At 38.0% G+C, this 27,933-nt stretch overlaps 1 protein-coding gene across 3 annotated transcripts; it reads left to right on the plus strand.

Annotated features, from left to right (window-relative positions):
• The first annotated feature begins 980 nt into the window (after positions 1-980).
• LOC119826260 (translocation protein SEC62) lies at positions 981-27,599 on the plus strand. 3 transcript variants are annotated; one of them, XM_038347410.2, is made up of 9 exons: positions 981-1,087; positions 7,089-7,197; positions 8,068-8,173; positions 16,718-16,922; positions 17,352-17,444; positions 19,249-19,309; positions 21,627-21,746; positions 26,059-26,490; positions 27,089-27,599. In XM_038347410.2, the coding sequence occupies exons 1-9, from the start codon at positions 1,052-1,054 to the stop codon at positions 27,169-27,171; spliced, it is 1,245 nt and encodes a 414-aa protein (XP_038203338.1). In that variant the 5' UTR covers positions 981-1,051; the 3' UTR covers positions 27,172-27,599. The 3 variants fall into 3 exon arrangements, with proteins under 3 accessions (XP_038203338.1, XP_038203336.1, XP_038203337.1); XM_038347409.2 differs by adding an exon at positions 1,751-1,862 and having other exon boundaries at positions 992-1,087; positions 26,059-27,599; XM_038347408.2 differs by having other exon boundaries at positions 982-1,087; positions 26,059-27,599.
• The last annotated feature ends 334 nt before the right edge of the window (positions 27,600-27,933 follow it).

Below are 27,933 nucleotides of genomic sequence, written 5' to 3' on the forward strand. Positions count from 1 at the left end.
CCTCTGAAGCCAGTCTCACTGATTTTGCTAACAGGTAGAGAGAGGGTGGTGTGTGTTTACAGTGTAAAAGTGAAAAAGCAGACCACCATATTGCATGATGCTTGGGGCCAGAGAAAATGGGTAAAGTCAACATACACACATCAGGTGTACACATAAAGTGGGAATAAACGACTACAGAAAATTAAAATGGTTAACAGACCTGAGGGCAGAATTCAACTTTACTGTCTATATCTTGTCTGTATTCCCCCAACTTTCTACAGCTACAACGGTCTAAAATTCCCACAGTGTCATGGGAACTTGCATCTAAGCGCTATCAATTTGACCACTTCTCTCTGGTCTTGAAGGCTCTAAAATAATAAGTCACCTAGTAAACAAACGCCAGACTTGAAGTGGCCTGCAGTTTCCTTCATCCCAAATCAGCCTTGCTCTTTCCATCTTAACTGCCATGGGCTCTTCCTGCCTTCTGGATTCTGAAGATGACTTCTGAGCAGGCTCCTAGGGGAGTGGAACACATCCCAAGCTTTGGGAAGGCAGGGGTGTAACCAACCCCTCACGCGGAGAAAGCGCTGGTGACTGAGGGTCCCAACCATGCATCGCTAAATGCGCTTCTAGCTGACTCCGCCGCTGTCTTTCATCTTCTACGTGGAACCTCACGGAACTGAGAGAGGCGCGGCGGGGCTCGCTGGGGCAGGAAGCGCCACAGGGGACGCCGTGCGACCCCGCGGTCCAGTGTCCTCCCCGGAACGGCCACACCCCGGCGACGGCGACTCCGAGGGCTGAGGCCCGGGAACCTGCCGGGTGTCTCGGACGCCCAGTCAGGGCTGAGAGCCAGGGCTCGTCCCAGCCTGCCTTCCCCTGACCCACTCAGGAACCGCCTCCCGCTCCGCCGCCCGAGGCGAGCACGGACCCCGCAGCCGCCGGAGAGCCTCCCGCAGCCCGGAGCCCGCGCGGGTTACGTAACGGGCCGCGAGCCGCCGCGCTCTCGCGAGATTTACGCCGCCTCCTCCCCTTCCAGGCTCCACGTCAGAAGGAACCGGGAGGAGCGGCCAACATGGCGGAACGCAGGAGACACAAGAAGCGGATCCAGGTAGCTCGGCCAATCCGTGGGTCGGGGGCCTTGGCGCGCCTGGAGGCAGAGGGAGCGGGGAAGACGTCCGAGCGGGCGGGCGGCGGCAGGATGACTCGGCGGGATCGCGGCGCCGTGACGGGCCTGCGGCGTGGCCGTGCTGCCGGCCGCGGGGTCTGTGGGGTCTGCGGGGCGGCGGGGAAGGAAGGGAGGGAGGAGGAGCGGCGCTCGGAACCCCGCGCCCGGCCCCGGCTTCCTGAGGCGAGGCCGGCCTCCTCCCGAGCGCGGACGCGGGGCTCTGGGCCTCCTGTCCCTTCCCCGTTCTTCCTGGCGCTGCCGAAATTAAGGCCACGGTGGCTGGGGTGGGAGGCGGAGGGCGGACCTGAGGGCCGAGCTGCTGCTTTGTGCTCCGGGTCACCTGTCCCTGACCCGGCCTGCGGGCTCCCTGTGCAGATGTTAGGTGGCTTTGGCCCTCCCCTCCCTCTCAGGAGTTCTTTAAACCGCACAGCCTACTTGACACTTGCAGGCTTTCTTCCAGGCTACGCGATGTAAACAAACCCAGCCTGGTTGGTGCTGAGTTGAGCTGGTGGCATCTTTCCTATGCCAGCTCGGCAGCCTCCTCCCTGCATACCATGCCCCTCAGCCCGCACGGATGGATGTCATCTGTGCATCTCTTCCCCGCAGTTCTCTCCCAGTTGTACGTTCTTTGTTGAACATCCATAAGGGTGAAATATCGATGTGACGGACGAGTGGCTCACGGCCTCACCCAGAAACCCAAAGGTGTAATAAGTTGATGGTATGTGCTGAATTGTTAATAAACCAGTCACAAGCTGTCTCACTCTTGTCTTTCTGTTCCTCGCTCAAGGTGGCTTTTCTTTTTTCATTTTATATCTATTCGTAAAGTTTTATTGATTAACTAACCTACGGGTCTTTTGAACTATGTAAGTTAAAGTTTAAACCTTTTAAAAATACTGTGGGAAAGATACTAACCCTCAGTAAGTGGAATTTGGCTGACGTAACAGTAATTTTGAACAGGGTACAGAAGGGAATTAGAGACTATTCCAACTTCACATAGGTCTTTACACCAAAGTGTCAAGAAACAGCAGTTTCTAATTATGCTATCCCTAGGCTTTTGAAATTTAGTATCATGGTTTAACATGGATAGTTATTGTATTACAGTTTGTTTTGAAGTTGTTGAAGTTGTACCTCCTGTACTGCCTATATTTACCCCTGGCAGTGCAGATCTGTACTTTTTTGCTCCTTAATACACATTATTTTACAGTTTTATCTGCTCTTCAATATTGTCATAAAGGTAATAATGTGCTTTTTAAATGGCTGCTCATATTTCAGTGATGAACTTAGTTTAAGCAGGCAAGTAGCACGGTGAAGAGGCTTTATAGCCCTCTAAGGTGGGGACCACTCAGATCGTGGACTTGTTTGTACTCCAGCTCCACTAGTTAGCAAGGGCTTGTAAGTTCTGTTTTTTTTTTTTTTTTAACTTCAACTTCTGCTTTTGCAGGGATTGTTTATCTTAAGAAAACTTTTTAGAGTTGTAGAGTTGATATGAAAACATTAAGTAAATGAATGACTTATTAAAAGTTATTAAAAATGCTTGGTACATAACCTCTTTCTTGCCCTCCTTCACCAGAATAAAGAAATTGGGTTAGGTTATATTGATTTTTGTTTATCACTCCTTACTGAACTTAAATATAATTAATAGCCACCTATTTGGTAAATTAACCATTAGGCTGTAAATTATATGAAATATGGTTGTTTAGTTTGCTTGAGACTCTAGTTATTAAAAGTCAGCTTGGTATTATGAAATTAATTTTTTTTCTTATTCTCTACATTAATTTCTATATGGCAGTATAGAATGTTTGTGGGAGATCTGACAGTACCATTGTTATACAGCCCCAATAATTTTTAATGCTTATCTTTTGTTTATGTGTGGTTATGTGCACACGGGTCCAGGTGCCAGTGCAGGCCAGGAAGGGGTGTCAGCTCCTATGGAGCTAGAGTTACAGGCCTCCTGACAGTGGGTGCTAGCATCCAAGCTAATGTCTTCTGGAAAAGATGTATGTGCTTAACACTGAGACATTGTTTCGGCCTCTTCCAACTGTTCAAGGAGGGCATTCCTCAGTTCTTTTATTCTTGTCAAGAATCAAAAGCTCTCATATTGGCATTACTTGAGATTAAAAGACCGAGTGTAATGACTAAATTCAGAGTTTGTTACAGGAAAAAATCATTTGTACACTAACTGTTTCCTGTTGTTACTTGACGGTTTTGTTTAGAAATGATTTTTAGATAGATCCTATTGATCATGAATTACAGCGACTTTTTTGGGAGGGAAGGGATGTTTGATACAAACACTTAAGTTGAGAGTTTTGTTTTGTTTTTGTAGCAAATTCATTTTCTTTATTCAAGACAGAACAACTTTGGAATCTGGTTTCTCAACAGAGTTGGAAGCATGGGAACTGTATTCACATTTCTTTCTTGGACTCAGATCAGGTCACTTAATCTGTGAAGTGAGCTTATATGTTAATTGACATAGTGCTGTAGAATTTGAACAACTGAGATTCTCTAATGAAAGTGATGTCAAGCCAAACTAATGAAATATTTAAAAACAAAATGAAATAATTATTTTTAGGAAATAGAGTGACTTTATAGATGAACAAGGCACTAGAAGCATTGATTTAGAATTCTAGTGTCATGAGGTTTAAAAATGAAAAAGGATCTGATACAACTTATTTGGAATTCTCTGTCCTCAATTTAGTCTCAGGAGATGACATGGCTCGGGGCAGAGGCATGTGCCTGATGGCTTGAGTTTGATCCCACAAGGTGGCAAGAGAAAACTGATCTCTAGAATTGTCCTGACTAATACTTGCACATGCTTGCTCGCTCTCTGTCTGTCTGTCTCTCTGTCTCTCTCTCTCTCATACACACACACACATACACAGAGAGGGGGGAGGAGAGACAGAGACAGAGACAGAGAGAGACACAGAGAGAGAGAGCGAGAGAGAGACTACAATCGGTCCTTAGTAGGCTTGGAGCTTACTGATCTCACCCTCATTTTACTGACAAACTGATGTCCAGTGAGGTTGTTTTGACTTGAACTAGGATTGCCCTTTAAGTTAGTAATATTAGATTTAGAGTAATTTTTATCATTGATTTAAAAAATAAGTTTTGAAATACTTTAATCCCAAACTTTTTGCATACATATGCTCAATTTTGTGTATACCTGTGTATCTTTGTGGAGATATGTGCACCTTTTTGCACCTGAGGACAGAAAAGGGCATCAGATCTGGAACTAGAGTTACAGGCAGTGGTGGCCACCCAGGACAGGTGCTGGGAAGAATGCTAGTGTGTGTCTTAACCACGGGGCTATCTCTCCAGTCCCCCAAATTCAGAATATAAAATATTTTAGCAAAGATTTAGTGTCACTTATTCCTGCTCAGAGAATCATTCCATCTAGTATTCTGCTTGTATATAGAAACTAGCTCAACTTTGAAATCTTCAGGTGACTTCTGTATCTTAGAACTTGTATAACCTCCGTAAATTATTTTTGTTCTGCCCATCTGTTTCCCTGGCAGTAAAATCCTGACTTACCATGGATTCATATGCCTCGTTTCAGGAAAGAGAAGAAAAATGTTTGGAACTGTTCAGCCAGACTCCAGGTCTGACTTCTTAGGACCTTCTAAAGGGAATGAAAGACCCTCTAAATCCAATCCTCAGTCTGAAACTTCATCCTCTCCCCCACTGCAACATACACGGTTAATAAAGAATTTTGCAGGATATAGCAAACCTGTTGCCACAGGAACTATAAAAGAAGCAAATTGGGAGGGTACTGCTATTGTTAGCTTACAGAGCTCTATGACTTTAAGCAAATAATTTAAGATCCCCTCTAGTTTTCAGAATATCTTCTATTAACCTGTTTGCATTTTCTATAATGCAAATTGCTGATGCTACTGTCTTAAGGCAGTCTTTCTGATACTAAAACCCCAGCAGGTGCTCCAAATGATACATTTTCATGAAGAGCTGTCTGCAGTAACTAGTATGAGGTACTGATACTTTAGGAGAGTACTAGTAGACAGTTGAATTCTGTATCCACTTGAAAAAGTTCTTCAGTTGTTACCTTTTCTGATTCTTTCTGTCCATTGTTGTTTAGTAGTGCCTTTACCAAGGAAAATACAGAGTTGGGGGAAGGTTGATTAACTTCATTGTTAAAGTGAAATGTAAAGAATTTTTGCAGATACTTATCGTATCTGACTTGCTATTACATAATCAACTTTCCTGCGTTTTATGTCTTGATATTTAACCAGTCAGGAAAATAACACAAATTATCTGTGCTAATTAAAGGTTCTTATACGATGCCCAAAGTCATGATTGTTCTCTAGAATTACGTTTCTTTACGCATTTTCTGTTTTTGAAAACTTAAAAAAAAAAATACTTGGGCATATTCACCCCAGCCCTCCCAGATCCCTTCCTACCTCCCTACCCACCCAACTTTGGTTTCTGTTTTACTGTTTAACATAGAAATCTGATACTTAGTATCTACTCATTTCATTTACTCTTTACCATTAATCCTATGTACTCTACATTTGAAATATTTCAAATAGGTATATTTCCTTCTGATTCTTAGACTAGTATCACACCACATTTATTTGAGTGTTACCATAGTCTCCTAACTACTTCTCATGTTTTTCCCCTCTTGCTTTTGCCTGCAATCATAAAAAATCATATTTGTTACTTTCCTATTTGTGTTCTGTTGAAAAACATAATGACCTTCTGCTCCATATGGAATAAAGTTAAAATTTCTCAGCTTGCCTTAAGGACTCTCTATTCTCTCTGTACAAATTTAGCTTCCTAGTACATTATAACTGGTCTCATTAAAGTCAAGTCTTTGCTCATTTTCATCTTCATTGTTTATGCTGTTCATTCAGTGTACTCGGAGCTTGTCTTTCAAAATCAAGATCTCTGTAAGACCCTGTGCACAGATAATTTCACTTCTACTTTGTATATTTTCAAAACATTTTTATTATCATTCCTTTGGGAAAACAGCAAGTGCTGTTCGGGGCATTTATGTAACAAAGCACAGATATCCTGCTGTCCTAATATATAGTGTAGCATCCAAAGATTATAGGATAAACACTCGGGAAGTATGTATTCGATTGAATGAATCAAATTGATTGAGACCTAGTTATTTAATCGGGCTTCCTTCCTTTGATTTCAAATCAAGTTCATCCTGGTAACAAGTTACCAGTTAAATGGATAAACTTTTAAGTTAACAGCAGGTCCAATGAATGAGGAAAAACATTTAGTAGATGTTGTTAGTGTTATAAAATAGAATTGGTTGAACTTCTAATTTTTATTGCCACGATTAATTATATGGTGGTAGCTGAGTTAGTATAGAAAATTTGGGAATAGTTACAGAAGAAGAGACATAGGAAAGGATACAGCAGTTTCTCCAAACTGCTGTGTTACTGTACTACCTTTAATAGGAATATCCCTTTGTACATTTCTCTTCTTGCCTGTCTTACTGGTGAAGAGAAGTCCCAGACACCATCTGTGTCCTGGGAGAAAGGAAGGGACTCAGTGCCAGTCAGCACTTCAGTTCTTCTGGTCACTGCCTTGGGAGTTTTTACAAACTCACCCATTGATCAAGACACATAGCTTTGACTGTGTTATAACATTTATTAATGGCACCTGCTTCTACTTACTGTGCCATGTAGGCTGTAATTATTGGCAGAATCTTATCTTTTATGTTATTGCTTTGTGAGTATTAGAAGAAGCCATACAAAATTGAAGAAAACTATATAAAATGGTTACTATACTGGTAAAACAGCCTAATGATCTGTAATTGAGGCAAACATATAGGACGGTTTGTATTTAGAAAAGGTTGCGAAGAGTGTTCAGTTTTTCTTTTGAATGTTATCAGATCTGCTCCACCGATGTGCACATTACTCTGTAGAGCTTGAATTTCTCAAGTTCATAAGCGCACTAAATTAATATTCCTATGTTGCAGGAAGTTGGTGAGCCATCAAAAGAAGAGAAGGCCGTAGCCAAGTATCTTCGATTCAACTGTCCCACAAAGTCCACCAATATGATGGGTCATCGAGTTGATTATTTTATTGGTAGGATTACATCTCTAAAGTCTCACTACTATACGAATGCTATGAAGTTCCCTGAATTAGGATATGTAAAGTTATGAAAGAGCTTGCATGTGTGATTATTAAAGCTGGGCGATGGGCATGCGGCATTTGATAATCTTCGTTTTTCCTTTATGATTGAAAAGAAAAAAGATAAAGTGCTTTATAATTAGTTTTGTTGGAAATTTTAAAAATAAGATTTCTTTTCAGTGTTTGTATGAAATACTACCTTTTGTTCAGGTAGTATGATTACATGGAACTAGCTAGTACATTGTTCATATATATCCTTTCAACCTCATAAGCTGATAACATCTATAATAAAACCCAGTACCTTATAAATAATAATTGTATTTTTCTGTCTTCTCACTTGCACTTGCGTTTTTTTTTTCTTTTTTCTTTTTTTTTTTGTTTGTTTTTTTTTTTTTTTTTTTTTTTTATGTTTTTCAAGACAGGGTTTCTCTTTAGCTTTGCAGTCTGTCCTGGAACTAACTCTTATAGCCCAGACTGGCCTCAAACTCACAGAGATCCACCTGCCTCTGCCTCCCCAGTGCTGGGATTAAAGGCGTGCGCCACCACCACCTGTCTTGAATTTCTTTATACAGAAAGAATTCCTTCTTTGTTACATTTCCCCATTAATTTATCTTGCTTTGAGTATTCTTATTTATTTCCCAACATTGCAGTGGAGATGCTTATAATATATTTCATGGGTTAGCCTTATGAAAAACACTAATGGTAGTCATTAGACTTAATATTCTATTCTGTTTTATTTTTGTTTTCAGAATGTTGACGTTTATAACATGACTTCATTAGTATATTTATGTATACTGAATTTTAAATAACAAATTTCTTCTGTAGCTTCAAAAGCAGTGGATTGCCTCTTGGATTCAAAGTGGACAAAGGCCAAGAAAGGAGAGGAAGCTTTATTTACAACCAGGGAGTCTGTGGTTGACTACTGCAACAGGTAATGTTTCTTGATAAAGCATGACAGTTAATATGTCAGCTGTTTCCATGCTGCTGAAGCCTCTTAACTCCTTGTGTTACTAACCATAATGAGCTTTATATGTGACCTGAGTTTTATCGGTGGAAAAATATTTGTTCTTAGACCGACAATATTTTAAAATGAATGTAATTTGTAGTTATGTTCTTTTACTATTGTATATTTGCCAGGGCTTCTAAATGAAAAAATCAAGAAAAAAGCTTAAACACATCTACATTGAACAAGTTCTGTGTAGAAAATGGTCAGAGAGGGTTTTTCCTGGCTGTTTTCCAGGGTTGGCTATTAACTCTGTCATCCTTAGGTTTTAGTGGCTTTACTCTGGACTAAGACAAGCTTGCTTACTGTTTTGCTAAATTTGTATTCCTTTCAAAAATCAAACACCTGCACTGTCCTCGCAGACTCTTCTTGAAGATTCAGGAAGGAGTACACACCCCTTGATGACGCACACATTTTTCATTTAGTTACTTTACTTTGTAAAGAAATTTATGGTAAAGAATTTATACCTAAAAGAGCAAACCAAATTACCTTACTCTTTTTGTTTAATATTTAAAGAGTATATTTACTAATCTGTATTAGCTAAATTTTGCTTTATGGTACCAAAGTTCACCATCTGAATATTTGAGATTTTAGATTATATGTTTTCATGGGAGGTACATACAGCACTTAATGATAACAGTGCTTAATAACCCTTAAGTATCTACCATGTACCAGGTGTTGTGGTGCATGCTTATAATCCCTCATTGGAGAGCTGGGGGCAGAAATACCAAGAATTCAAGGATATTCTTGCCTACAAAATGAGTTGGAGGCCAACCTGGACTACTTAAGATCCTTTCTTACAAAAAAAAAAAAAAAAAAGGAAAGAAAAGAAAGATAATATTATTCATCTGAGAACCCTCTTTAAAAACTGTTAAAGTTAATAGTTATCAAATACTTCTTAAATTTCTTAGTTACTGAATGACTGGAGGTGAGTAATGAGCATTTCAGAAACAAGTTTTATTTGGTGAGTAGGACTGATCTAACAATGATGCAGTTTATATTTACTGTCTTGTGTAGTGATTTGTCTGATGAGAATTTCGAAATACAAACTTCCTTCTCTGCTTCCAGTTGTGTGTATGTGTACACGCATGCACGAGTGTGCACGAGCAGTATAAAAAGTTAAGAGCTGCAGGAACGGACACATAGCAAAGTGAAAAGCCTACCTGAGGTCAGAAAACAGCAGCACAGGCTAAAGCTCGAAATGGAGCCTTCAGGCCCCTACTCTCCATCCTTGCAGCGTATCTCCTCCAGCAAGTTCATGATGCGTTTATTGGAGCAGAAGTTAATCTGTGTCAGCTGCCAATATTACTACTAAGGATATTAAATCTGTGAGCCTAAATATCTCATCAGGAGAGCAGCTAGTATTACTCCACACACTGTGGCCATTTAGGAACCTTAACACATTGTTATATGAAAAGTTGTAAAAGATACTGAGGCTGAAGAGATGGCTTTGGGGTTACCTTGCTGCTCTTGGGCAGGAGCCGAGTTTGTTTCCCAGCACCCACATGACAGATTATGATCCTCTGCTACTCCAGTTCCAGAGGATCTGGTACCCTTTCTGACCTGTGAGGACCCCAAGTGTACACGTACAGTACACTTACATAGTGCAGGACACTCGACATACACATAAAAAAACTCTTTAAAAAAAGAGAGAGATCTGGAACTTGGGAGAATGACCTAGAGACGAACTCACTTTGAATTGCTAGTTCTTCCTATTCATGTCCAGTTGTTTGTGTTCTTTCTGCACCAAAATAAAGGGCTAGACCTAAGATGGTATCAGCCACTTCCGATATAACCATAAAGTCCTCCTTATGACCAGTTCTCATGGGTTCCTGCTCAGCTATAGAGGAAACCACAGTAAGACATGTCCAGTTTCATTTCTAAAGCAACTAAGTAAAGTCTGAGGGGAAATGCCAGATTGAGTATTTCTATGCTAGCATTTTAGATATATTGTCTTATTTTACATGTATGAGTGTTTGTGTTCTGTGTGTACCTGGTACCTGTGGAAGTTAGAAAAGGATATCAGATTCCGCTGGGACTAGAGTTTCAGATGGTTATCAGCTGACATGTGGTTGCTGGGAACTAAACCCTTGTCCTCTACAAGAGTAGCAAGTACTCTAAACTGCTGTGTCATCTCCAGTCCTTATGGTGTATTTTTTAGTATGTATTTTATGCATAAACTCTTTAATTTCAGTGAGATGTTGTATCACCAACCCACAATCTAGTATTTTAATATTTTCTGTACTCAAACCCATGGAGTAGCATAGTCAGTAAAATACCAATAAACAACATTGTACTTACCATATAATACCAATACAAAAGCAAAAGATGACTATGAAATTGGGTTTATTATTTTATCGATGCAAAACCTTAAATTCAGATTGTAGCATTAAGACAAGCTTTCATCTTATAACTGAGAAGATGTAAAGGATTTTTAAATTACTTTAAATTTCCCTTATTCTGGTTATAATTCCTTCATAATAAAGAAAACTTCCTCTAGAAAGAAAAACAATGATACCAGATTTGATAAATAACTAGTATTTATGGGCAGGCTCTTGGGCAATAAAAACTATTACTTTAGAAAGAGTAGAAGGATCACAGTGTTCTTTTATTCTTTTTTTACTTTTGGTAAATATGAGTTTTAGATTTCAGGCCATAGAAATATTAAAGTACAACATAAACCTTTGTGCAGGTAAAGTGTTAAGTAATTTGACCAATGTCTGGGTTATTTGAATCTGATTGAAATTCCCAGAAGCTTCTTTCTAGCTGACTCCAATGCACTTTTCTAAATTGGTCTCCAGTCATACACATTTTAAAGGATATTAATTTAGTATTTCACTTTCCAGTGGCCTGAACATAACATGTTATGATAGAAATGATCTTTATAGTTATGGGCTTTATAGTTAAGGGATGTTTACATATTATACGCACTCTTTCTTCATTTGCTGTTAATAAAATGCTACCATTCAAAAAACATATTCTGTTTGCTCTCATTTGTTTGCCACATTTCTTCTCTAATCTGGTCTTTGTGTGGTGTTAATTTGCCTCTTTCCCTGCTTGATTCTCTTTTCGCTCAGGTCCCCTAACCCACATTAACCTTTGTTATCTGTGGTTCTCTGGCTCCAAACTCACAAGAGATCCTCCTGCTTCTGCCTCCCAAGTGCTGGGATTAAAGGCCTGAGCCACCATCCCCCAGTGATTTTTGTGTTTTTTAATGATTGAGTAACATTCCCTTGTGTAAATGTACCACATTTTCTTTTTCCATTCATTCATCACTGAACATCAAGATTATTTACAATTTCTGGTTGTAGAGCAGCAATGAACATGATTGAGCAAGTGTCTCTGTAGTAGAATGAAACCTCCTTTAGGTTTATGTCCAGGAGTGGTATAGCTGAATCTTGAGGTAGATTGATTCCCATCTTCCTGAGGAATGGCCACACTGATTTATTTCCTTAGTGGCTGTGCAAGTCTGCACTCGTACCAACAGTGAAACTGTGTTCCCTTGCTCCACACCCTTGCCAGCATGAACTGTCAATTGTGTTATTAATCTTGGCCATTATGTTTGGTGTAAGATGAAATTTCCAGGTAGTTTTGATTTGCATTCCTCTGGTGACTAAGGGTGTTGAACTTTTCCGTAAGTGCTTCTTAGCCATTTGGGTTTCTTGTTTTGAGAAATCTGTTTAGATCTGTACCCCATTTTTTAACTGGGTTATTTGTTTTCTTGATGTTTAGTTTTTGAGTTCTTTATATATTTTGGTTAGAGTTACCACAAGATACTTTGTATTATTTATGACTATTGTGAAAGGTGTTGTTTCCCTACCTTCTTTCTCAGTCTGTTTGTTATTTGTATATAAGAGGGCTACTGATTCTTATGAGTTAATTTGTATCTGGCTACTTTGCTGAAAATGCTTATCAGCTGTAGAAGTTCCCTGGTGGACTTTTAGGGTCACTTACTTATACTGTTATATCATCTGTAAATAAGGATCCTTTGAGTTTTTCCTTTCCTGTTTTCATCCCCCTTGGTCTTCTTCAGTTGTTTTATTTCTTTAGCTGAAACTTTTAGTACTATATCAAGTAAGCGTTGACAGAGTGCATAGCCTTGTCTTGGTCCTGGTTTTAGTGGAATTGCTCTTAGTTTCTCTCCATTTGAGCTAATGTTGGCTGAGGGCTTGCTGGGAAGGGCCTTTATTAGGCTGTGATTACATGCTTGGCTTTGCTGTGTGTGGGCAGCCATGCTGGACAGGCAGCAGAAGCAGCAGCCCTGCTACGTCTGTGCCCTTCTGCAACTTCTTATTGAGGAATTTTTTTTTTTTTTGTTACATGACTGAGAAAGTTTTTTCCATAGAGTAAATTGAAAACTGAAGACACAAACTAATGATGTAGAGACAATTCTAAATTGCTGTAATATTACTTCATAGTTAATCACATTACTATTTTGAGCAGAAGTTTTAATATGTGGGCATCTATAATCTAATAAAATTTGAGTGTCCCCATTAAAATTACATATTTCCCATTAAATATTGAGTGGTAATATAAGCAAAATTAGAATATATATTCTATAATACTTTTTCAAGACATTCTGAAGTAAAAGAACATTCTTCTTATTCAAGTAACTCACTAGCCTACTGCTTTTAAATTCCTCGTTGTATTTACAAGTAGTAATCATTAAAGTTTCATTTCAAATTTTTGTTTATACATTACCAGATATAAATAACATTTGGGGGGGGCAGTTGGAACAGTTTCACAGTTGCATTCAAATATCTGCTTCTGAACAATAGGCCAAATGAGGAGATCTTGACATCTGCTGTGTAGGATGCCCATGAGCTAGAATTAATTGGGTAGCACAAGGAAACCCAATCAAGCGAGAAAGAGTATAGGGGCCCCAGAAGTCACATCCTGATGACCACAACCAACTAGTCACCTGGACAGAAAGGGCAACTGTACTAAACAAGGGATATTGCGCGTGCTGAGTTGTACACCAGGGAGGCATAAGTGGCAGGGTGAATAGTCACCATTAGGGATGGAGGACTAGTGATATAGCTTCTAGATTGTGCTGTGACTATTGTATACCATATTGCCAGGGCAAGAATGAAGAATATTATTAGGAACTATGAAGTCAGAGCATGAACTTTAAAAAGATGGTGCATAACTAACAATGGAAAGATCCAGATGGTTTCTTGGGTAGGATAATAATGGTAGGAAGAAAAAAAAAAAGATTGGCTTAGTATGGGATCAGCTAAGCTTCTGAAATTGTTAGATAACTGAATGAGATCTAATTTTTCGTGGTTTAAGGCTAGGGAAGGAGCAAACTTATAATAATCCAGTAAGTTAGTAGATAAGTGCTATTGACAAGATAGCAGGAAGTGAAAGGTATAACACGAATTCTAATTGGTCTTAATGATGAAAACTCGGACTCAGCTATCAGGGGGAAAGCTGAAGGATCTCTAAGCAGAGAGACCAGCCGCTAGAGTTACCTCTACCGGTGCTCAGATAGAAGGGGCTATCCGTCCTGTCTGTGGGAATCCTCTAACTGTGAGCTCAGACTGAATCCTCAGACTGCATCTGAGCTCCTGGCTCCTGCATTATATTCATCTCTCAGCCCAGCCATTATCACTCTTGTCTTTACCTCCCTAGTGCTGGATTTAAAGGATCACCTTAGTGTGAGCTCTGTTTCTCTTCACACAGATTCAATCTTGTGTAGACCAGGTTGGCCTTGAACTCACAGGAATGCATCTGCCTCTCTCTCCTAAGTGCCGAGATTAAAGGTGTGTGCCTCCACTCACTGGCCTCTGTGGCTAACTAGTGGCTTAGCTCTGTACTCTGATATTCAGGCAAGCTTTATTTGTTAGATTACAAAATAAATGAAATGGGGATAAAATGGGCATATGTATTTTAAGTCAGTTGGTTGTAATTCAGAGAAACCTTGAAAGGTGTCCGAGTGAAACCAGAGCTCATGCCTTTTGGAGGAAGGATATTCCACATGGTGGGAACAGTCTTTGAAACGGCTGACCTGGGAATGCAGTGTTTGCCTCATACACTGCAGTGTTTAGATCCTTTGTAGTAGGAGGAGCAGCAGGCTGCATCCTGTCTCCCGACTAGCTACACCCAGGCTGGTGGACTGCTTGTCGTCCCAGCCACCCAGCTAGCGTATGCCTGAAATATTTACACAGAAACTATATTTATTTAAACACTGCCTGGCTCATTAGCTCTAGCCTTTTATTGACTAACTCTCACATCTTGATTAACCCATTTTTATTAATCTGTGTCTTATCACAAGGTCGTGGCTTACCGACATGAGTCTAACCAATGTCCGTCTTGGGCAGGAGAAGCATGGCGTCTGCCACACTGCCTTTTTTCTCCCAGCATTCTGTTCTGTCTATTTCGCCCACCTAAGTACTGCCCTATCAAAAGGCCAAGGCAGTTTCTTTATTCAACCAATGAAATTAACACATAGAACCAAGAACCTCCTACACCATTTTCCCTTTTTCTGCATAAACAAGAAAGGCTTTAACATAGTAAAATTACATATAACAAAACAATTATCAAGCAAGAATTACAGTTGCAGTATTTATATCTATTTTATCTTTTATCATAACTAAGGAAAATTATAACTATCTATTCTTTAACTCTATCAAAGACTCCAGAAGTATATAATATTACCTAAGTAAACAGAAGTATATAATATTACTTTGTAAGCAGCTTCCAAAACTCTAGAAATGACAGAGACATCTTGCTGCCTGGACAGTCACCCAAAGTTATTCTGTACTGTTGGGGCATCCATCTTCAGCCTACAGGACCATAGTATTCAGCAGACTTTTTCATGAAGCAGAAATTTTAAAGACAGTTTAGTCACTTTTTTTGTGTGTGTCCTGTAGAATGTCTCATAGACTCTTTCATGAATCAGGAACCCCAAAGGATCATCTCACCTTAAGGCAAGTTCAGCAGTCCTCTCTCTGCAGGTTTTTCATGTCCAGTTTATGTAACAGTCCAGACAAGAGCAGTTTCTTGCCCAAATGGCTAACCATCTCCATTAGGAGCCTCTTCGATGCCTATCATCCTCTTGAAGTAGCTGGTGCTGCCAGGAGCATACATGTCTCATTGTAATGAAAAACCCTAAGTTATTAAAACATTTTAAATGCCAATTTCTGTAGTCTTTGAAAGATATGAAGAATGCCTATCTAATTGAAATATATCTCTATATATCTTGAAAATCTAACTAACATGACTACAAGCTTGACTATTATCAATGACTATCCATTAACAACCTATATTTCCTATTTATACATTACATTTTTTAAATGAACTACACAATCACAATACCATAATCAATATCAGAAATACATATACATATAACAAAATTGACCTTAAATTATATCACTAAAGCAAAGTCCATACGAATGCAAATTATCCATATGTATAAACTCTAGAAATGACAGAGACATATCCCCCTTTAAATGTAAAAAACATTTATAAACAATATTTGGGAATATGTTGGGCACCATTCTGTAACATGAGGGCTGGCTTGTTGGGGTTTCTGTCCCGCCCGGTACTCCACATCCAGCAAGCCCCAAAGAAAATCACACAGAGGTCTTCATAAGATTATGAACTGATTAGCCCATTAACTCAGGCTTTTTATTAGCTCTTGTAACTTATATTAACCCATTATCCTTATCTATGTTAGCCACATGGCTCCGTACGTTTCTCAGCGGGGCAGGTCACATATTGCTTCTCATTGGTCTGGGAAGAATGGTCTTCCTTCTTCCCAGAATTTTCCTGTTCTCATTGCCCTGCCTCTACTTCCTGTCTGGTTGACCCACCTATACTTCCTGTCTGGCCAATCAGCGTTTATTTAAAACATGATTGACAAAATACAGATAATTCTCCCTCAGCACTAGATTCTTGGTGTGAGAATCCTTGTCAACGTGCAGAACTGTCATCTTAGTATATGTAATTAAGATACTTTATCACAGCAGTAATGATGAAGGACATGTCGAGAGACAGCCCTCCATAAGACAGCTGGAAAGACATGAGTAGTACGAAGCAGTCGTCAACAGAGATTCCCGTGTTGACATTTCTTCAATAAACTATTCTATTTTCCCTTTGACTCTTGTGTTAGAGACATAACATTGAGAATCACTCTTAATTAATGTCACTGAGACTGTCATAGAGACTATGCGGGTAAGTCTCAAAGCAGTTACGTCCCTTACGTTAGTTCAAACGACAGTTTTGACAGCTTTTCAGAGTCTGATTGTCTTTTTTCCTTTGTGGAATTCCTCATACTCTTTTGTTTGCTTGTTCTACTTGACTGTATTTTTCCATAGTCTTACTGGTGATAATTTCTTTTATGAGTTGCCAGTTCATATCTTCCTTTGCTCATTTTATTTGGGTCTTGATATTTTTGCTTTTTTAAAAAGTTTGTGTCTTTTGTAATTCATGGGAATTATAATACTAGAACTGTCACTTTTCCCACAGGCTTTTAAAGAAACAGTTTTTTCATCGGGCCCTGAAAGTAATGAAAATGAAGTATGATAAAGACATAAAAAAAGAAAAAGATAAAGGAAAATCTGAAAGTGGGAAAGAAGAAGATAAAAAGAGCAAGAAAGAAAATATAAAAGAAGAAAAGACAAAAAAGGAAAAAGAGAAAAAGAAAGATGGTGAAAAGGAAGAGTCCAAAAAGGTAAGTTTCCTGAAGTTAAATTAAAACTTTAAAAGTCACTATGAGGGCTAGAGGGATGACACAGAGGCCGTTCTTGAGGGGACCCACAGTCAGTTTCCAACACCCACATGGAGGCTCAGCTCATAACCTCTGTTAACTCCAGTTCCGGGGATGTCGTCTGGCTCTCTTAAAAGCTCTGCATGCACATGCTGTAGACAAAATGCAGGAAAAACATCTATACACAAATTAAAAATGTAAAAATCATTTGTACATGTGATTTTTAATTGGCCTATGATCATAAAGCTTTTACAGCCGCATGAGGTAACTGTAGGGCTATCTGTAAATACTGATCTTAAGGATTTTTATTAGTGTTGAAATCGTCAGATTTCTCCGCTCATTAATGTTACAGTGTTTGCTGTCTGAAGCATTTATTCACCTGTCTGTTCATAGGAAGAAACTCCAGGAACTCCAAAAAAGAAAGAAACTAAGAAAAAATTCAAACTTGAGCCACATGATGATCAAATTTTTCTGGATGGAAATGAGGTGAGATTAGAATATTGGATTTGAGCATGGTAGAACGCTAGTTTTTCATAGAAAATCTTAGAAATATATTTGATATCATCACTATGAAAAGAAATAATTTAGAAAAATCTAATAATAAATTTAAGTACATGAAAGTAACTTTCAAAAATTCACTTTTCTAATCTACTTTTATAAGAAGTTAGAATCAGATTTGACTCGCTATGAGTAATGTGAAACCTGAAATTACAATCGCTTAGTATAGAACAGATGCTGGTGTCTTTCTCATTAGTGTAGTCTAGGGCTGAGCAGCACAGGCATGGAGCTCCATGGCGGGCCTGAGAGCCTCCTTTCTTTTTCCCCATGTTAGAATCTTCCAGCCAAGGTGCCTCATGATCCATGAAGACCGTCAACCCTAAAACTACATCCACAAAGAAAAGGAATGAGAGGCACGTTTATTCCTTTTCAGCAAACCATCTTATAGACGCACACTTGGATTTACCTATTACCTGAAATAAAGTCTTCAGCACTTTTTATACTGAGGGTTTAATTTGCCCAGTCAAAATGCAGAGTTTCTATTATCATAGAGAGAAGCAGCAGAATGGTTCATGGGAATCACCTACTGGTTTCTGGCTCTTCAACAGTGTTTCATCAGACTCAGCTCCTGAGAGGCCTGAAATTTTCAACATTGCTAATGCTTTGTTCAAGGACATAGTTCCATTCTATGTTTTGTAGTGGGATTTATGTGGTGATAGCCTTGCATGAAGGCTGTTATGGTAGTCACTTGACTACTACAAAAATAGTAACTATGTCTTTGCAGCTGAACTGATGTGAATTTCAAGACATAGTCTTTCTTAATTCACTGATACCGATTACCAAATATGTAAAAAGCAGTGGCTCCTAGGGCTCTCTGTTTGAAATTCTGCAATGGGAAGAGCTTAGATATCCTGAGTTAAGCGCTGAGTACATCAGTATGTGCCAGATGCTTGGCAGATGCTGGAAATGGTGTAGTAAAATACAGTGCAATCCTCTGTAAAGAATTTTAGAGTCCGCTAAAGACATAGGCGCCTACACATCTTTCTGTATTCTGTATAAGGTAGTAAGCATTGCTGGTTACCAGTTAGGTAGGCTTAATTTAGTCAGGAAGGATAAGGAGAGTCTGGAGACGGTAGACACCTGACGTAAGTCTTCAGAGCCCACTGGCAGATTGCCCATTGTACCAGAAAGGAATTATAGGTCTGTCCAGGAGGAAGCAGGCTGAACAAAAGGTGAACGCTGTCATCTTGAAAAGGTTAGTTTGTTTACACACGTACCCACACACTCAAGAAACACCATGTCTCTGGACTTTTAAAATTAGAAAATGTCTCCTTTTAAAACATAGCGGTTTAGGGTTTTATTTAGTGGTGAGTAACAAAACTAATGTTTGTGAATCTAATTCCCAGGGAATATGTAAACAGTATAATAAAGGTTGAGTTGAAATCCCAAGTGTTAGAAATATAAATAGATCAGAATAAAAACAATAAAAAGTTTGTTCAAAATAGAACTCGGAAATGGAAGAATGCTGTACTTTACAGAAACTGAGAGCTCAATCTAAGAGCCTTTTAAATATTGAGTATAGTTCAGATCTGTGGAAGAATGCTGTACTTTACAGAAACTGAGAGCTCAAACTAAGAGCCTTTTAAATATTGAGTATAGGTCAGATCTGAAAGGAAAAAGTTCTTTGGGTGTTAGGAGGTTGGGGTGCCTTCAAGGAGCTACAGTGTGGAATAAACTTGACTACAATATGACCATAGAACTTTTAAGCACTGAGGTTTCTTGATTCTTCTAGGTTTATGTGTGGATCTATGACCCAGTTCACATTAAAACATTTGTCATGGGATTAATTCTTGGTAAGTAGGTGGATATAAGTAGCTTTTCAGTGTAATCTAGAATTTAGAGGGCAAAATGTAGCACCCTAAAGGTAAATATTTCTAAATTTAATACAAAGTAAGAACTGTTTAAGAGGATACTTTACATAAAATGAGAATATAAGTAATAAGCTAAAATTGTTTGCAACAACTAAAACAAATATTGTTAAGAGATTAACATGGTAGAGCAGCCTGGTTAAATAGAGACAGGTGTAGCCACACATAGGAGGAAACACAGGACCAGTCTTTTGAGTAAGACTCAGTTTTAACAGTGAAGTAGTGAGGACTAAGGTTACAAAAGGTATCAGTGAAGGTGCGAGGGGAGGGAGGACACACTCCAACAATTGATGGTGTGTGTGTGTGTGTGTGTGTGTGTGTGTGTGTGTGTGTGTGTGTGTGTGTGTGTATAAGGCAGTTTGACAATACTTTTCAAATTGTAGGTGTCAATACCTTGACCCTGTTAGTCTTGCAGGAATTTATTCTGTATTCACCCATTTTTTGCCCACAGTTAAGCACTTGGTGCCCTTGTTTACTATTTCAATCCACATACTTCAGACTCCATTTTAAGAAAACAGTCTAGCAAACAACGTTCAAATTTTAAATGTCTGTATCTTTTGGCCTACCAATTACATTGAAAGGAATTCACTGTTGTGCTTTTCAGTGTTGTTGGGTTTTGTTTTTGTTGCAGTGCCTGGGATCAAACCCAGAGCTTTTTATACATGCTAGGCCAGCACTTCACCACTGAGCTACATTCCCCAGCCTAGAACTCATTCATGCAATATAATGTAATCCCAGTCATGCAGTATACATGTGCGAGTATATTTGCAGTATTGAACTACTGAAAGTAGTTCAAGTTTCTTGGTCGAAGAATGAAATAATGGCACTGTAATAGAATTTCATGAAGCTTTTAAAGGTTGTAAAGAGAAAACCACCAAAGAGAGAATTACCTAAGTTCATTTATTTAGAAAAGGTTATTTGTAACTAATTTTTATTGTACATAAGCATTCTCTGGAAATAAAAAATATGCTTGGTAGTGTTTACCACTGGAAGGTGGAACAAAAACTGAATGAGTTAATCTTTACTATAGCCTTTAACTAATTTTTTTTAATACAGGTGTTAAACTTGTACATGTATTTTTTATAGTTTAGGGGCAAGATTGGATTGGAAAAAACAATTAAATAGCAAAAACAGATACTAGTTAAAATTGAACTTAATTAAACTCTAAAAGGTACTTCTGTTGATTGCTTGCAATGTGGCAGTCACTTTGTCATTAATTCCCTCTGATGTCTGATTCTAATAGGAACAGATATATTTTTTAAATATTTATTATATATACAATATTCTGTCTGTGTGTATGCCTGAAGGCCAGAAGAGGGCACCAGACCTCATTACAGATGGTTGTGAGCCATCATGTTGTTGTTGGGAATTGAATTCAGGACCTTTGGAAGAGCAGGCAGTGCTTTTAACCTCTGAGCCATCTCTCCAGCCCCATAAGAACAGATATTTGGCAAATACAAGGTAAAATAGCTTTGAGAGGATTACCTAGCTTACACATGATATAGAGCAAGAATTGGAATTCTCTTCTTAATGGTAAAGACCTAATAACCAGGCTACTCATTTCCTAAAAGTTTTCTCTCGGGTGCTACTATAATTTAAAAAAATAAATAAATAAAACTAGAGGTTCTTGTATATAATGTCCCTAACCACTCTGCCCACCCCACCCCCCTCCTTTTTTTGATAGTCTGTGAATCTGATTCCCCTGGGAAGGAATCTTCAGAATTTTGAGAGTCGGGTATTGTTTTGTTGTTGTGGGGTTTTGTTTTGTTTTTCAAGACAGGGTCTCTCCACATAGCCTTGGCTGTCCTGGAACTCGCTGTGTAGGCCAGACTGACCTCGAATTCACAGAGCTCTGCCTACATCTGCCTCCTAAGGACTGAGATTAAAGGTTTGCACCACCACCCCACCATCTAGCTGTTTGGTTTTTTTTTTTTTTTTAAGCTTCCTTACTCTTAATATTTAAAAAAAGCTTCAAAGTGACAATAGTTTTAATTGATATGCAGTAATTTTTATAATTAATGTAATATGTACTTTGGTCCATATTAACCTAGTTTAAGAACAATATAAAGTGAAATTGCTGATAATTCATTTTTATGCAAATGGTACTTTTTTCCTTCAAGTATTCTTCAGTTTTCCCCCTAAGAAAAGAATGTGTTCATTGTTAATTGTAACCAAGCCATTAAGATATTATTTCTAAAACTTTTAACTTTTTTATATGTAACTTTGTCATTTCTTATTCCAGTTATTGCAGTAATAGCAGCCACCCTCTTCCCTCTCTGGCCAGCAGAAATGAGAGTAGGTGTCTATTACCTCAGTGTGGGCGCAGGCTGTTTTGTGGCCAGCATTCTTCTCCTTGCTATTGGTAAGTGTTTAATAATGCTGATGTGGTTATAGGGAGGTGTTGAGCACTTAGAATTTAACCTGGAGTGGAGCTCCAATGAAGATTATATCAAATAGCAAAATTAATACAGATGAAGCCCAGAGGTGTGACCCTCCTTTCTAGGTCAGATCTCAGAGCTCAGACATGATTACATTGACTCTGATATGGGATTTCTTCTATCTTTTCAAAATGTAATCTTTATTAATACTGCACTTGATTAATGAACATAATTCTGTAAAGTATAAAGTGCAACTCATATATTTATATATGTGTGTATGTGTATGTATGGATTTAGGGAATAATTAAATCAAGTTAAAATATTCATTGCCTTGTTTAGCTATCATTTTTATGCTGAGACATTTGAAATTTACTCTTAGTTATTTTGAAATATATATTACTATAGTTTAATCTGCATGTAGTTATGTCTTAAAATTAGCTATAATGAAGATTTATTTTTGCAGTGATTGAATTAATAGTAGATATTTGAGGTAAGGTAAATGGAGTTTGTATTAAATATTTAAGTTCAATTCATGTATTCAGTTAAGTGGTTCTAAACAATTTGTTTGCCACTTTAGGGGCAATTACAACTTTTCACATGGGTACCAAAATTAATTCTAGACAAATTAAGGAACTAAATTACTAAAAACCAAATAGGAAATAAAAGTGAATGTTTTTTTTTAAATTCAAAATTATTGAGATCTCTCATGCCTTTTGTAAAAGACAGGATCTCATTATGTAGCCCTGGCTGGCCTAAACTCACTATATAGACCAGGCCAGCCTCAAACTCACAGAAATTTACCTGTCTCTGCCTTTCCAAGTGCTAGAATTAAAAGTATGTGCCACCTCTCCCAGCCAAAAGTAGTATTCTTTTATAGAAAAATAAATCACCCACAGTATTGGTCTAGTTCCTGTTGTTGAAAGATACAACACTAAACTAAGTGCACATTTTCTAATAGATAGTTGATTTTTATTTCTGTGAAGCATCATTACTGTAGCCCTAAACAGTTTTCTCTGTCCACATTTTCCCCCTGGTCACCAGGGCATCCTGAGTTGGTGAGATCACCCACATGAACCCAGGATTTCATCTACTAATTTTTAGTCTACCATGGTGACAGGACCGTCCCCCCCACACACACACATTTCATCTGTGTTCCCTGACTAAATGAGACCCTTCCCACCTAACTTTCATGTTTTTTCCTTCTAGCTTAGTCATCTTGAGAAAAATTGCTTGCTGCTTCTGCAGAAAGCACAGCACAATTGTAGGCCACGAAATAATAACCAATCGTATTAAACAGATAACTAGTGTCAGTGTGATGCCTATATCAAGGAGAAAAGCCACAAACTTTAAACTCACATTTAAATACAATAAATCAATCTTACTATTTGACCTGTCAAACCAGTGAAATTTACAGAAATTCCTTGCAGTTTTTCAGCAAAGGGTTAGCTCTACTGACTAGATTTATTCTAGTTGCTATATTTTTTGTTTATTTATGTATGTATCATTTTTAAGAAAAGCCCTAGTAAATATTTTAGATTTTTTTTATTATTATTATTAAAAATTTCCACCTCCTCCCCACCTCCCATTTCCCTCCCCCTCCCTAACTCCTCTCCCCCTCCCTTTCCAGTCCAAGGAGCAGTCAGGATTCCCTGCCCTATATTTTAATTAAGCCATAGTCACTATAATTTATGTTATATTGTTTTGACCTTTAAAATACTTCTTGAATTTGGAAAATATTTTTCCAAGTTCCTGTGTATATAAATATGTAAAAAAAGATCAGATAGTCTTGCAGGTTAAAGTTAGAAACAAATTGTTGTGCATGTAATTACAAATGTTAAGACAAGGTCTTGTATCTTGAGGCCAAGCTATCATCAAAATTGCTCTGTAGCAGAGAGTGACCTTGAATGTATTACCCCGTTTCTGCGTCCCAGGTGCTGCCATTATGGGCATGCATCACCATGCCTGGTTTTATGTGGTACTGGGAAATAAATTCAGGGGCTCTTCCTGCTTCCTAGGCAAGCATTCCATCAACTGAGCTAATTCCACCCTCTGAATTTTTCTTTGAAATAGTTTTTATCTATGGCCCACTTACAAATCCAGTGGTATAAAATTGTTCAAAAGTCTTTTGGTGTTTTTCAGTTTGCATGGTTAAATCACCACTTAAGTAAGACTGTGACAAGAAATGGTAGGATATGTTGTACTTTTCCTGTGGTTCATTCTTTTATCTATTGCCATATAAAACTGGAAAATTAAGAGTCCTTCTGTGTGTAGTTTACATGTCATAAGAAGTTCAGTTTTATTTATAACCTTTCTATAATGCTTTTTCTTGGATTTGATAAAATATTTTACCTGTCTTATAACTCTGTGAATGAACTAAACCATCACAGTTGTATTTGAAGGAAAGAATGTGTTGCCTCTTTAAAAGTTGCATGTTATTTTTTTCCCCCTTTGATTTTTCGAGACAGTTTCTCAGTGGAGCTGTGGAGCCTGTCCTAGCACTCACTCTGTAAACCAGGCTGGTCTCAAATTCGTGGAGATCTGCTTGCCCCTGCCTCCCAAGTAGTGGGACTAAAGGCATGCATCACCATCATTACAGCTTCAAATATACTTACCTTCTTTGTGTAATAAGTAATTCTGATCTGCAGTATTATTTGATATATTTTTAGTCTCATGAAAATAAAAATACTACTTTATAAGAAAGATTATTTATAAATACTTCCTTATAAATTAAGGCATATGTAAAAACCATTGTCCTTTGATTTATCCAAAGCACAATAATGCAAAAAAACATGGATCAACTACTTTGTAAGCTTTCTTTGAAATTGTTATTTTTAATTTTAAAGAGAATGGAATAATACAAAACTGTTTACCCTAGTACATTTGTATAATCCTTGTGACCTTTTAAAAAAAGAAAGAAGCCAGGTGTGGTGGCACACACCTTTCCTCCTCACACTCAAGACAAGAGGCAGGCGGATCTGAGTTTGAGGCCAGCTTGATCTACAGAGCAAGTTCCAGGACATCCAGACTACAGAGAGAAAGCCTGTTTGGGGTAATAAAAAAGAGAAAAAAGAAAAATCACTAATCTGTACATCATTGGTAAATAATAGAAAACCATTTGAAATATTGAGGTGTCTAATAATAATACACCTGATAATCTCAGCCAAGCATGATTAAAAAACACTGATCCCAGCTACTTGGAAGGCTGAGGCAGGAGGTCAGGGCCATCTTGGATTACATAGCAAATCACAGGCTCTGGACAATGTAGCCTATCTCAGAATTTAAAAGGGTTGAAGATACAGTTTTATGTTGCTTTGCTGATAAACTTTTTAAACTGCCCTGGATTCAAGCCCAAGTACCAACCAAAATAACAACAACAAAAAAAAAAAAGTGTCTTTATACACCATGTGTTTGAGCAATCTTGCTGTGTTAGCATTATGGTTTCCTGGAGTTTCTTTGGTTGTTTCTTGTAGTTTTGAGATAGAATCATGATGTGTATCCCAGACCTGGCCTCCAAATGCTAGGATTACATGCCTGCACCCTATACCTAGCTTATATTTTAGGTATGTAGAATTTTTCTTAATATTGAGGGAGTTGGTACTTAAACATAATTGGCCTAATTAATAAAACAAGAATTCAGTTATAGAAATTTTCTAATGCCTAAATTCTTCTTCCAAGGCTAAGTTATCTTGTAGACGAATTAGCACATGCTTTAGCTTCCCAACATATGTAAGGGCCCACTGACTTGTTCACACATATTTTAAAATCAGAAATAATAATATTTCTGTATATGGACTTGTTCAGCATTATATTTGCTTTTCTAACATATTGTATGTTGAATGTAGTTAAATTTTTTAATCAAGATAAGTACATAAGCACCAGGAAGTAAGGCATTTTCCTTTTTACCAGTTGGTTTTTGACAGATTATTCATGACTCTTACTCTTTCTTTGCACTCACTATGATCTCATGAATGCTTCAACTTCCAACTGACTGCTGTCCTGAAGTAGATCACAAAATGCATAAATCCTAAGTGTATGTCCATGAACCAGCGTCCATATTTGAAAAAAAAATAGAATTTTCTAAGTGTGTCATTACAACATTTGTGCCCTAAATTGAGAGCAGAATACTCTGTTCTTATAATACTCTCATCTGCTAAGCTAGTCTGATTTTAAATTTTCATCTGTATGGTGCATAAATGTGCAAATAAAGCTAATTGTTGTCCCAGTTTTTTATTCACAAATTTTTACTGTCGTTGATTCAGTGCTTAATTTATTCAGGAGAACCTTTTCTCCCCACAGCTCGCTGTATTCTGTTCCTCATCATTTGGCTGATAACTGGAGGAAGGCACCACTTTTGGTTCTTGCCAAACCTGACTGCTGATGTGGGCTTCATTGACTCCTTCAGGCCTCTGTACACACATGAATACAAAGGACCAAAAGCAGACTTAAAGAAAGAGGAGAAATCGGAAACCAAAAAGCAACAGAAGTCCGACAGTGAGGAAAAGTCAGACAGTGAGAAAAAGGAAGATGAAGATGGGAAAGTAGCACCAGGGAATCATGGAACAGAAGGCTCGGGCGGAGAGCGGCACTCAGACACGGACAGTGACAGGAGGGAAGATGACCGGTCCCAGCACAGTAGTGGGAATGGGAATGATTTTGAGATGATCACGAAAGAGGAACTGGAACAGCAGACAGATGGAGATTGTGATGAAGATGATGACAAAGATGGAGAAATGCACAAATCTGCACATGAAAAATTATAATCCGACAAATTTGGGGACTGAATAAGTGCAGCAAGTTGGGTTTTCTACGTTGGGTGATCATAATGTACACATGGCATTTGTAGCATTCTTTAAATCCATTTTCTGAAATGTGTTTGACATTCAATTAGAGTCAGCCTTTTGTTTTGTAGAGCATTGGTACTATTGGCACAGTCTAAAGCCATTACTAATTTTATCCATCTGATAATTTTACAGTAAGTAGGCCTCATTTTGATAGTTATCAAAGAAATATTGTCCACAGTGACATTTAGATTAAGGGCATTTTTGATAGTTGTATGGCTTTTTACTGTTAGACTAATGGAAATCACTAAAGAAACTGCAGCATTTCAAATTATGCATAAATATATAGCCATTTTGCAGTTTCTTTACAATGAAATGCATAAACTCATTGTTCTTGGTAGCTATGCTTTTGTTTTTCTTCATAAATTATACCAGAAAATTCCTTTTTAAGATTTTGAGTTAGCAGGGATCAAGAACATTTTGTGGAAACAAACCAGCTAGTAACAGTGCAGCAATACTTTTAATTCTGCTACAAATTCTCCTTTTCCAACTTAGGAAATCCAAACTGAATTGTGCATTAAATCCAGAGAAAGGTGGTCATCTCCAACACAGTGAAGAGATTAGAGGATGAGGGCTCTTCCTTCCTCCCATCTCCTTGTCATAAATGTATTCTGTACATAATTTACAAATAAAACATTTTATTTTAATTGTTACTTATTATTTAGACATTTCTCAACACTTAAATCTGTAAAGCGACAACCATGTAAGGGTCTGTTTTTAGAGTTCCAGGAACCCGCAGAACATCTGATCTCTACAGCAGCTTCAGTCATGTGCCAACATTCCATGTGTTTCAGTAGGAGTAAAAATGATCCTTATTTTAAATAAGAACAGACTTAAAGTAGCTGTTTGTATGCCTTAATGTTCATTTTGATTTATTTTAAATCTTTACATTTAGAAATGGGGACTATGTTATCAGACCAGGAGTCACTACTGGGAAAGACAATTTGCTGTTCTAAAATACCAATTAAAAATAAAGGATATAAAAGAAAACATAGAAAACCATTGGACTCTAATTGATTCAAACTAGTTCTGCCATTTCATTTTTTTTACACACTTTAGTTACAGAGCTTTTAAAACATTTGTTTACTTACAAGCATTCATTCCTTGGAGCTACAATCTTACACACTGATAGTGAGCACTAAATACTTTCCTACAATCACAGTGACTGTTATAGTTAGTAAGTGGTGGAATATGTAAGTTCTTCATCTTTCTTTAGGCTGTTTCCCCCTGAGTGTTTGACTAAAGATGACCTTTAATTGTGAGAAAGTGCATTCTGTATATTGAAATCTTAGGAACTATGGCTTGCTCATTTCCTCTGTCTTCCCTGTGTGGA

This window comes from Arvicola amphibius, chromosome 11 (assembly GCF_903992535.2).
Source record: "Arvicola amphibius chromosome 11, mArvAmp1.2, whole genome shotgun sequence".
Taxonomy (NCBI): Eukaryota; Metazoa; Chordata; class Mammalia; order Rodentia; family Cricetidae; genus Arvicola; species Arvicola amphibius.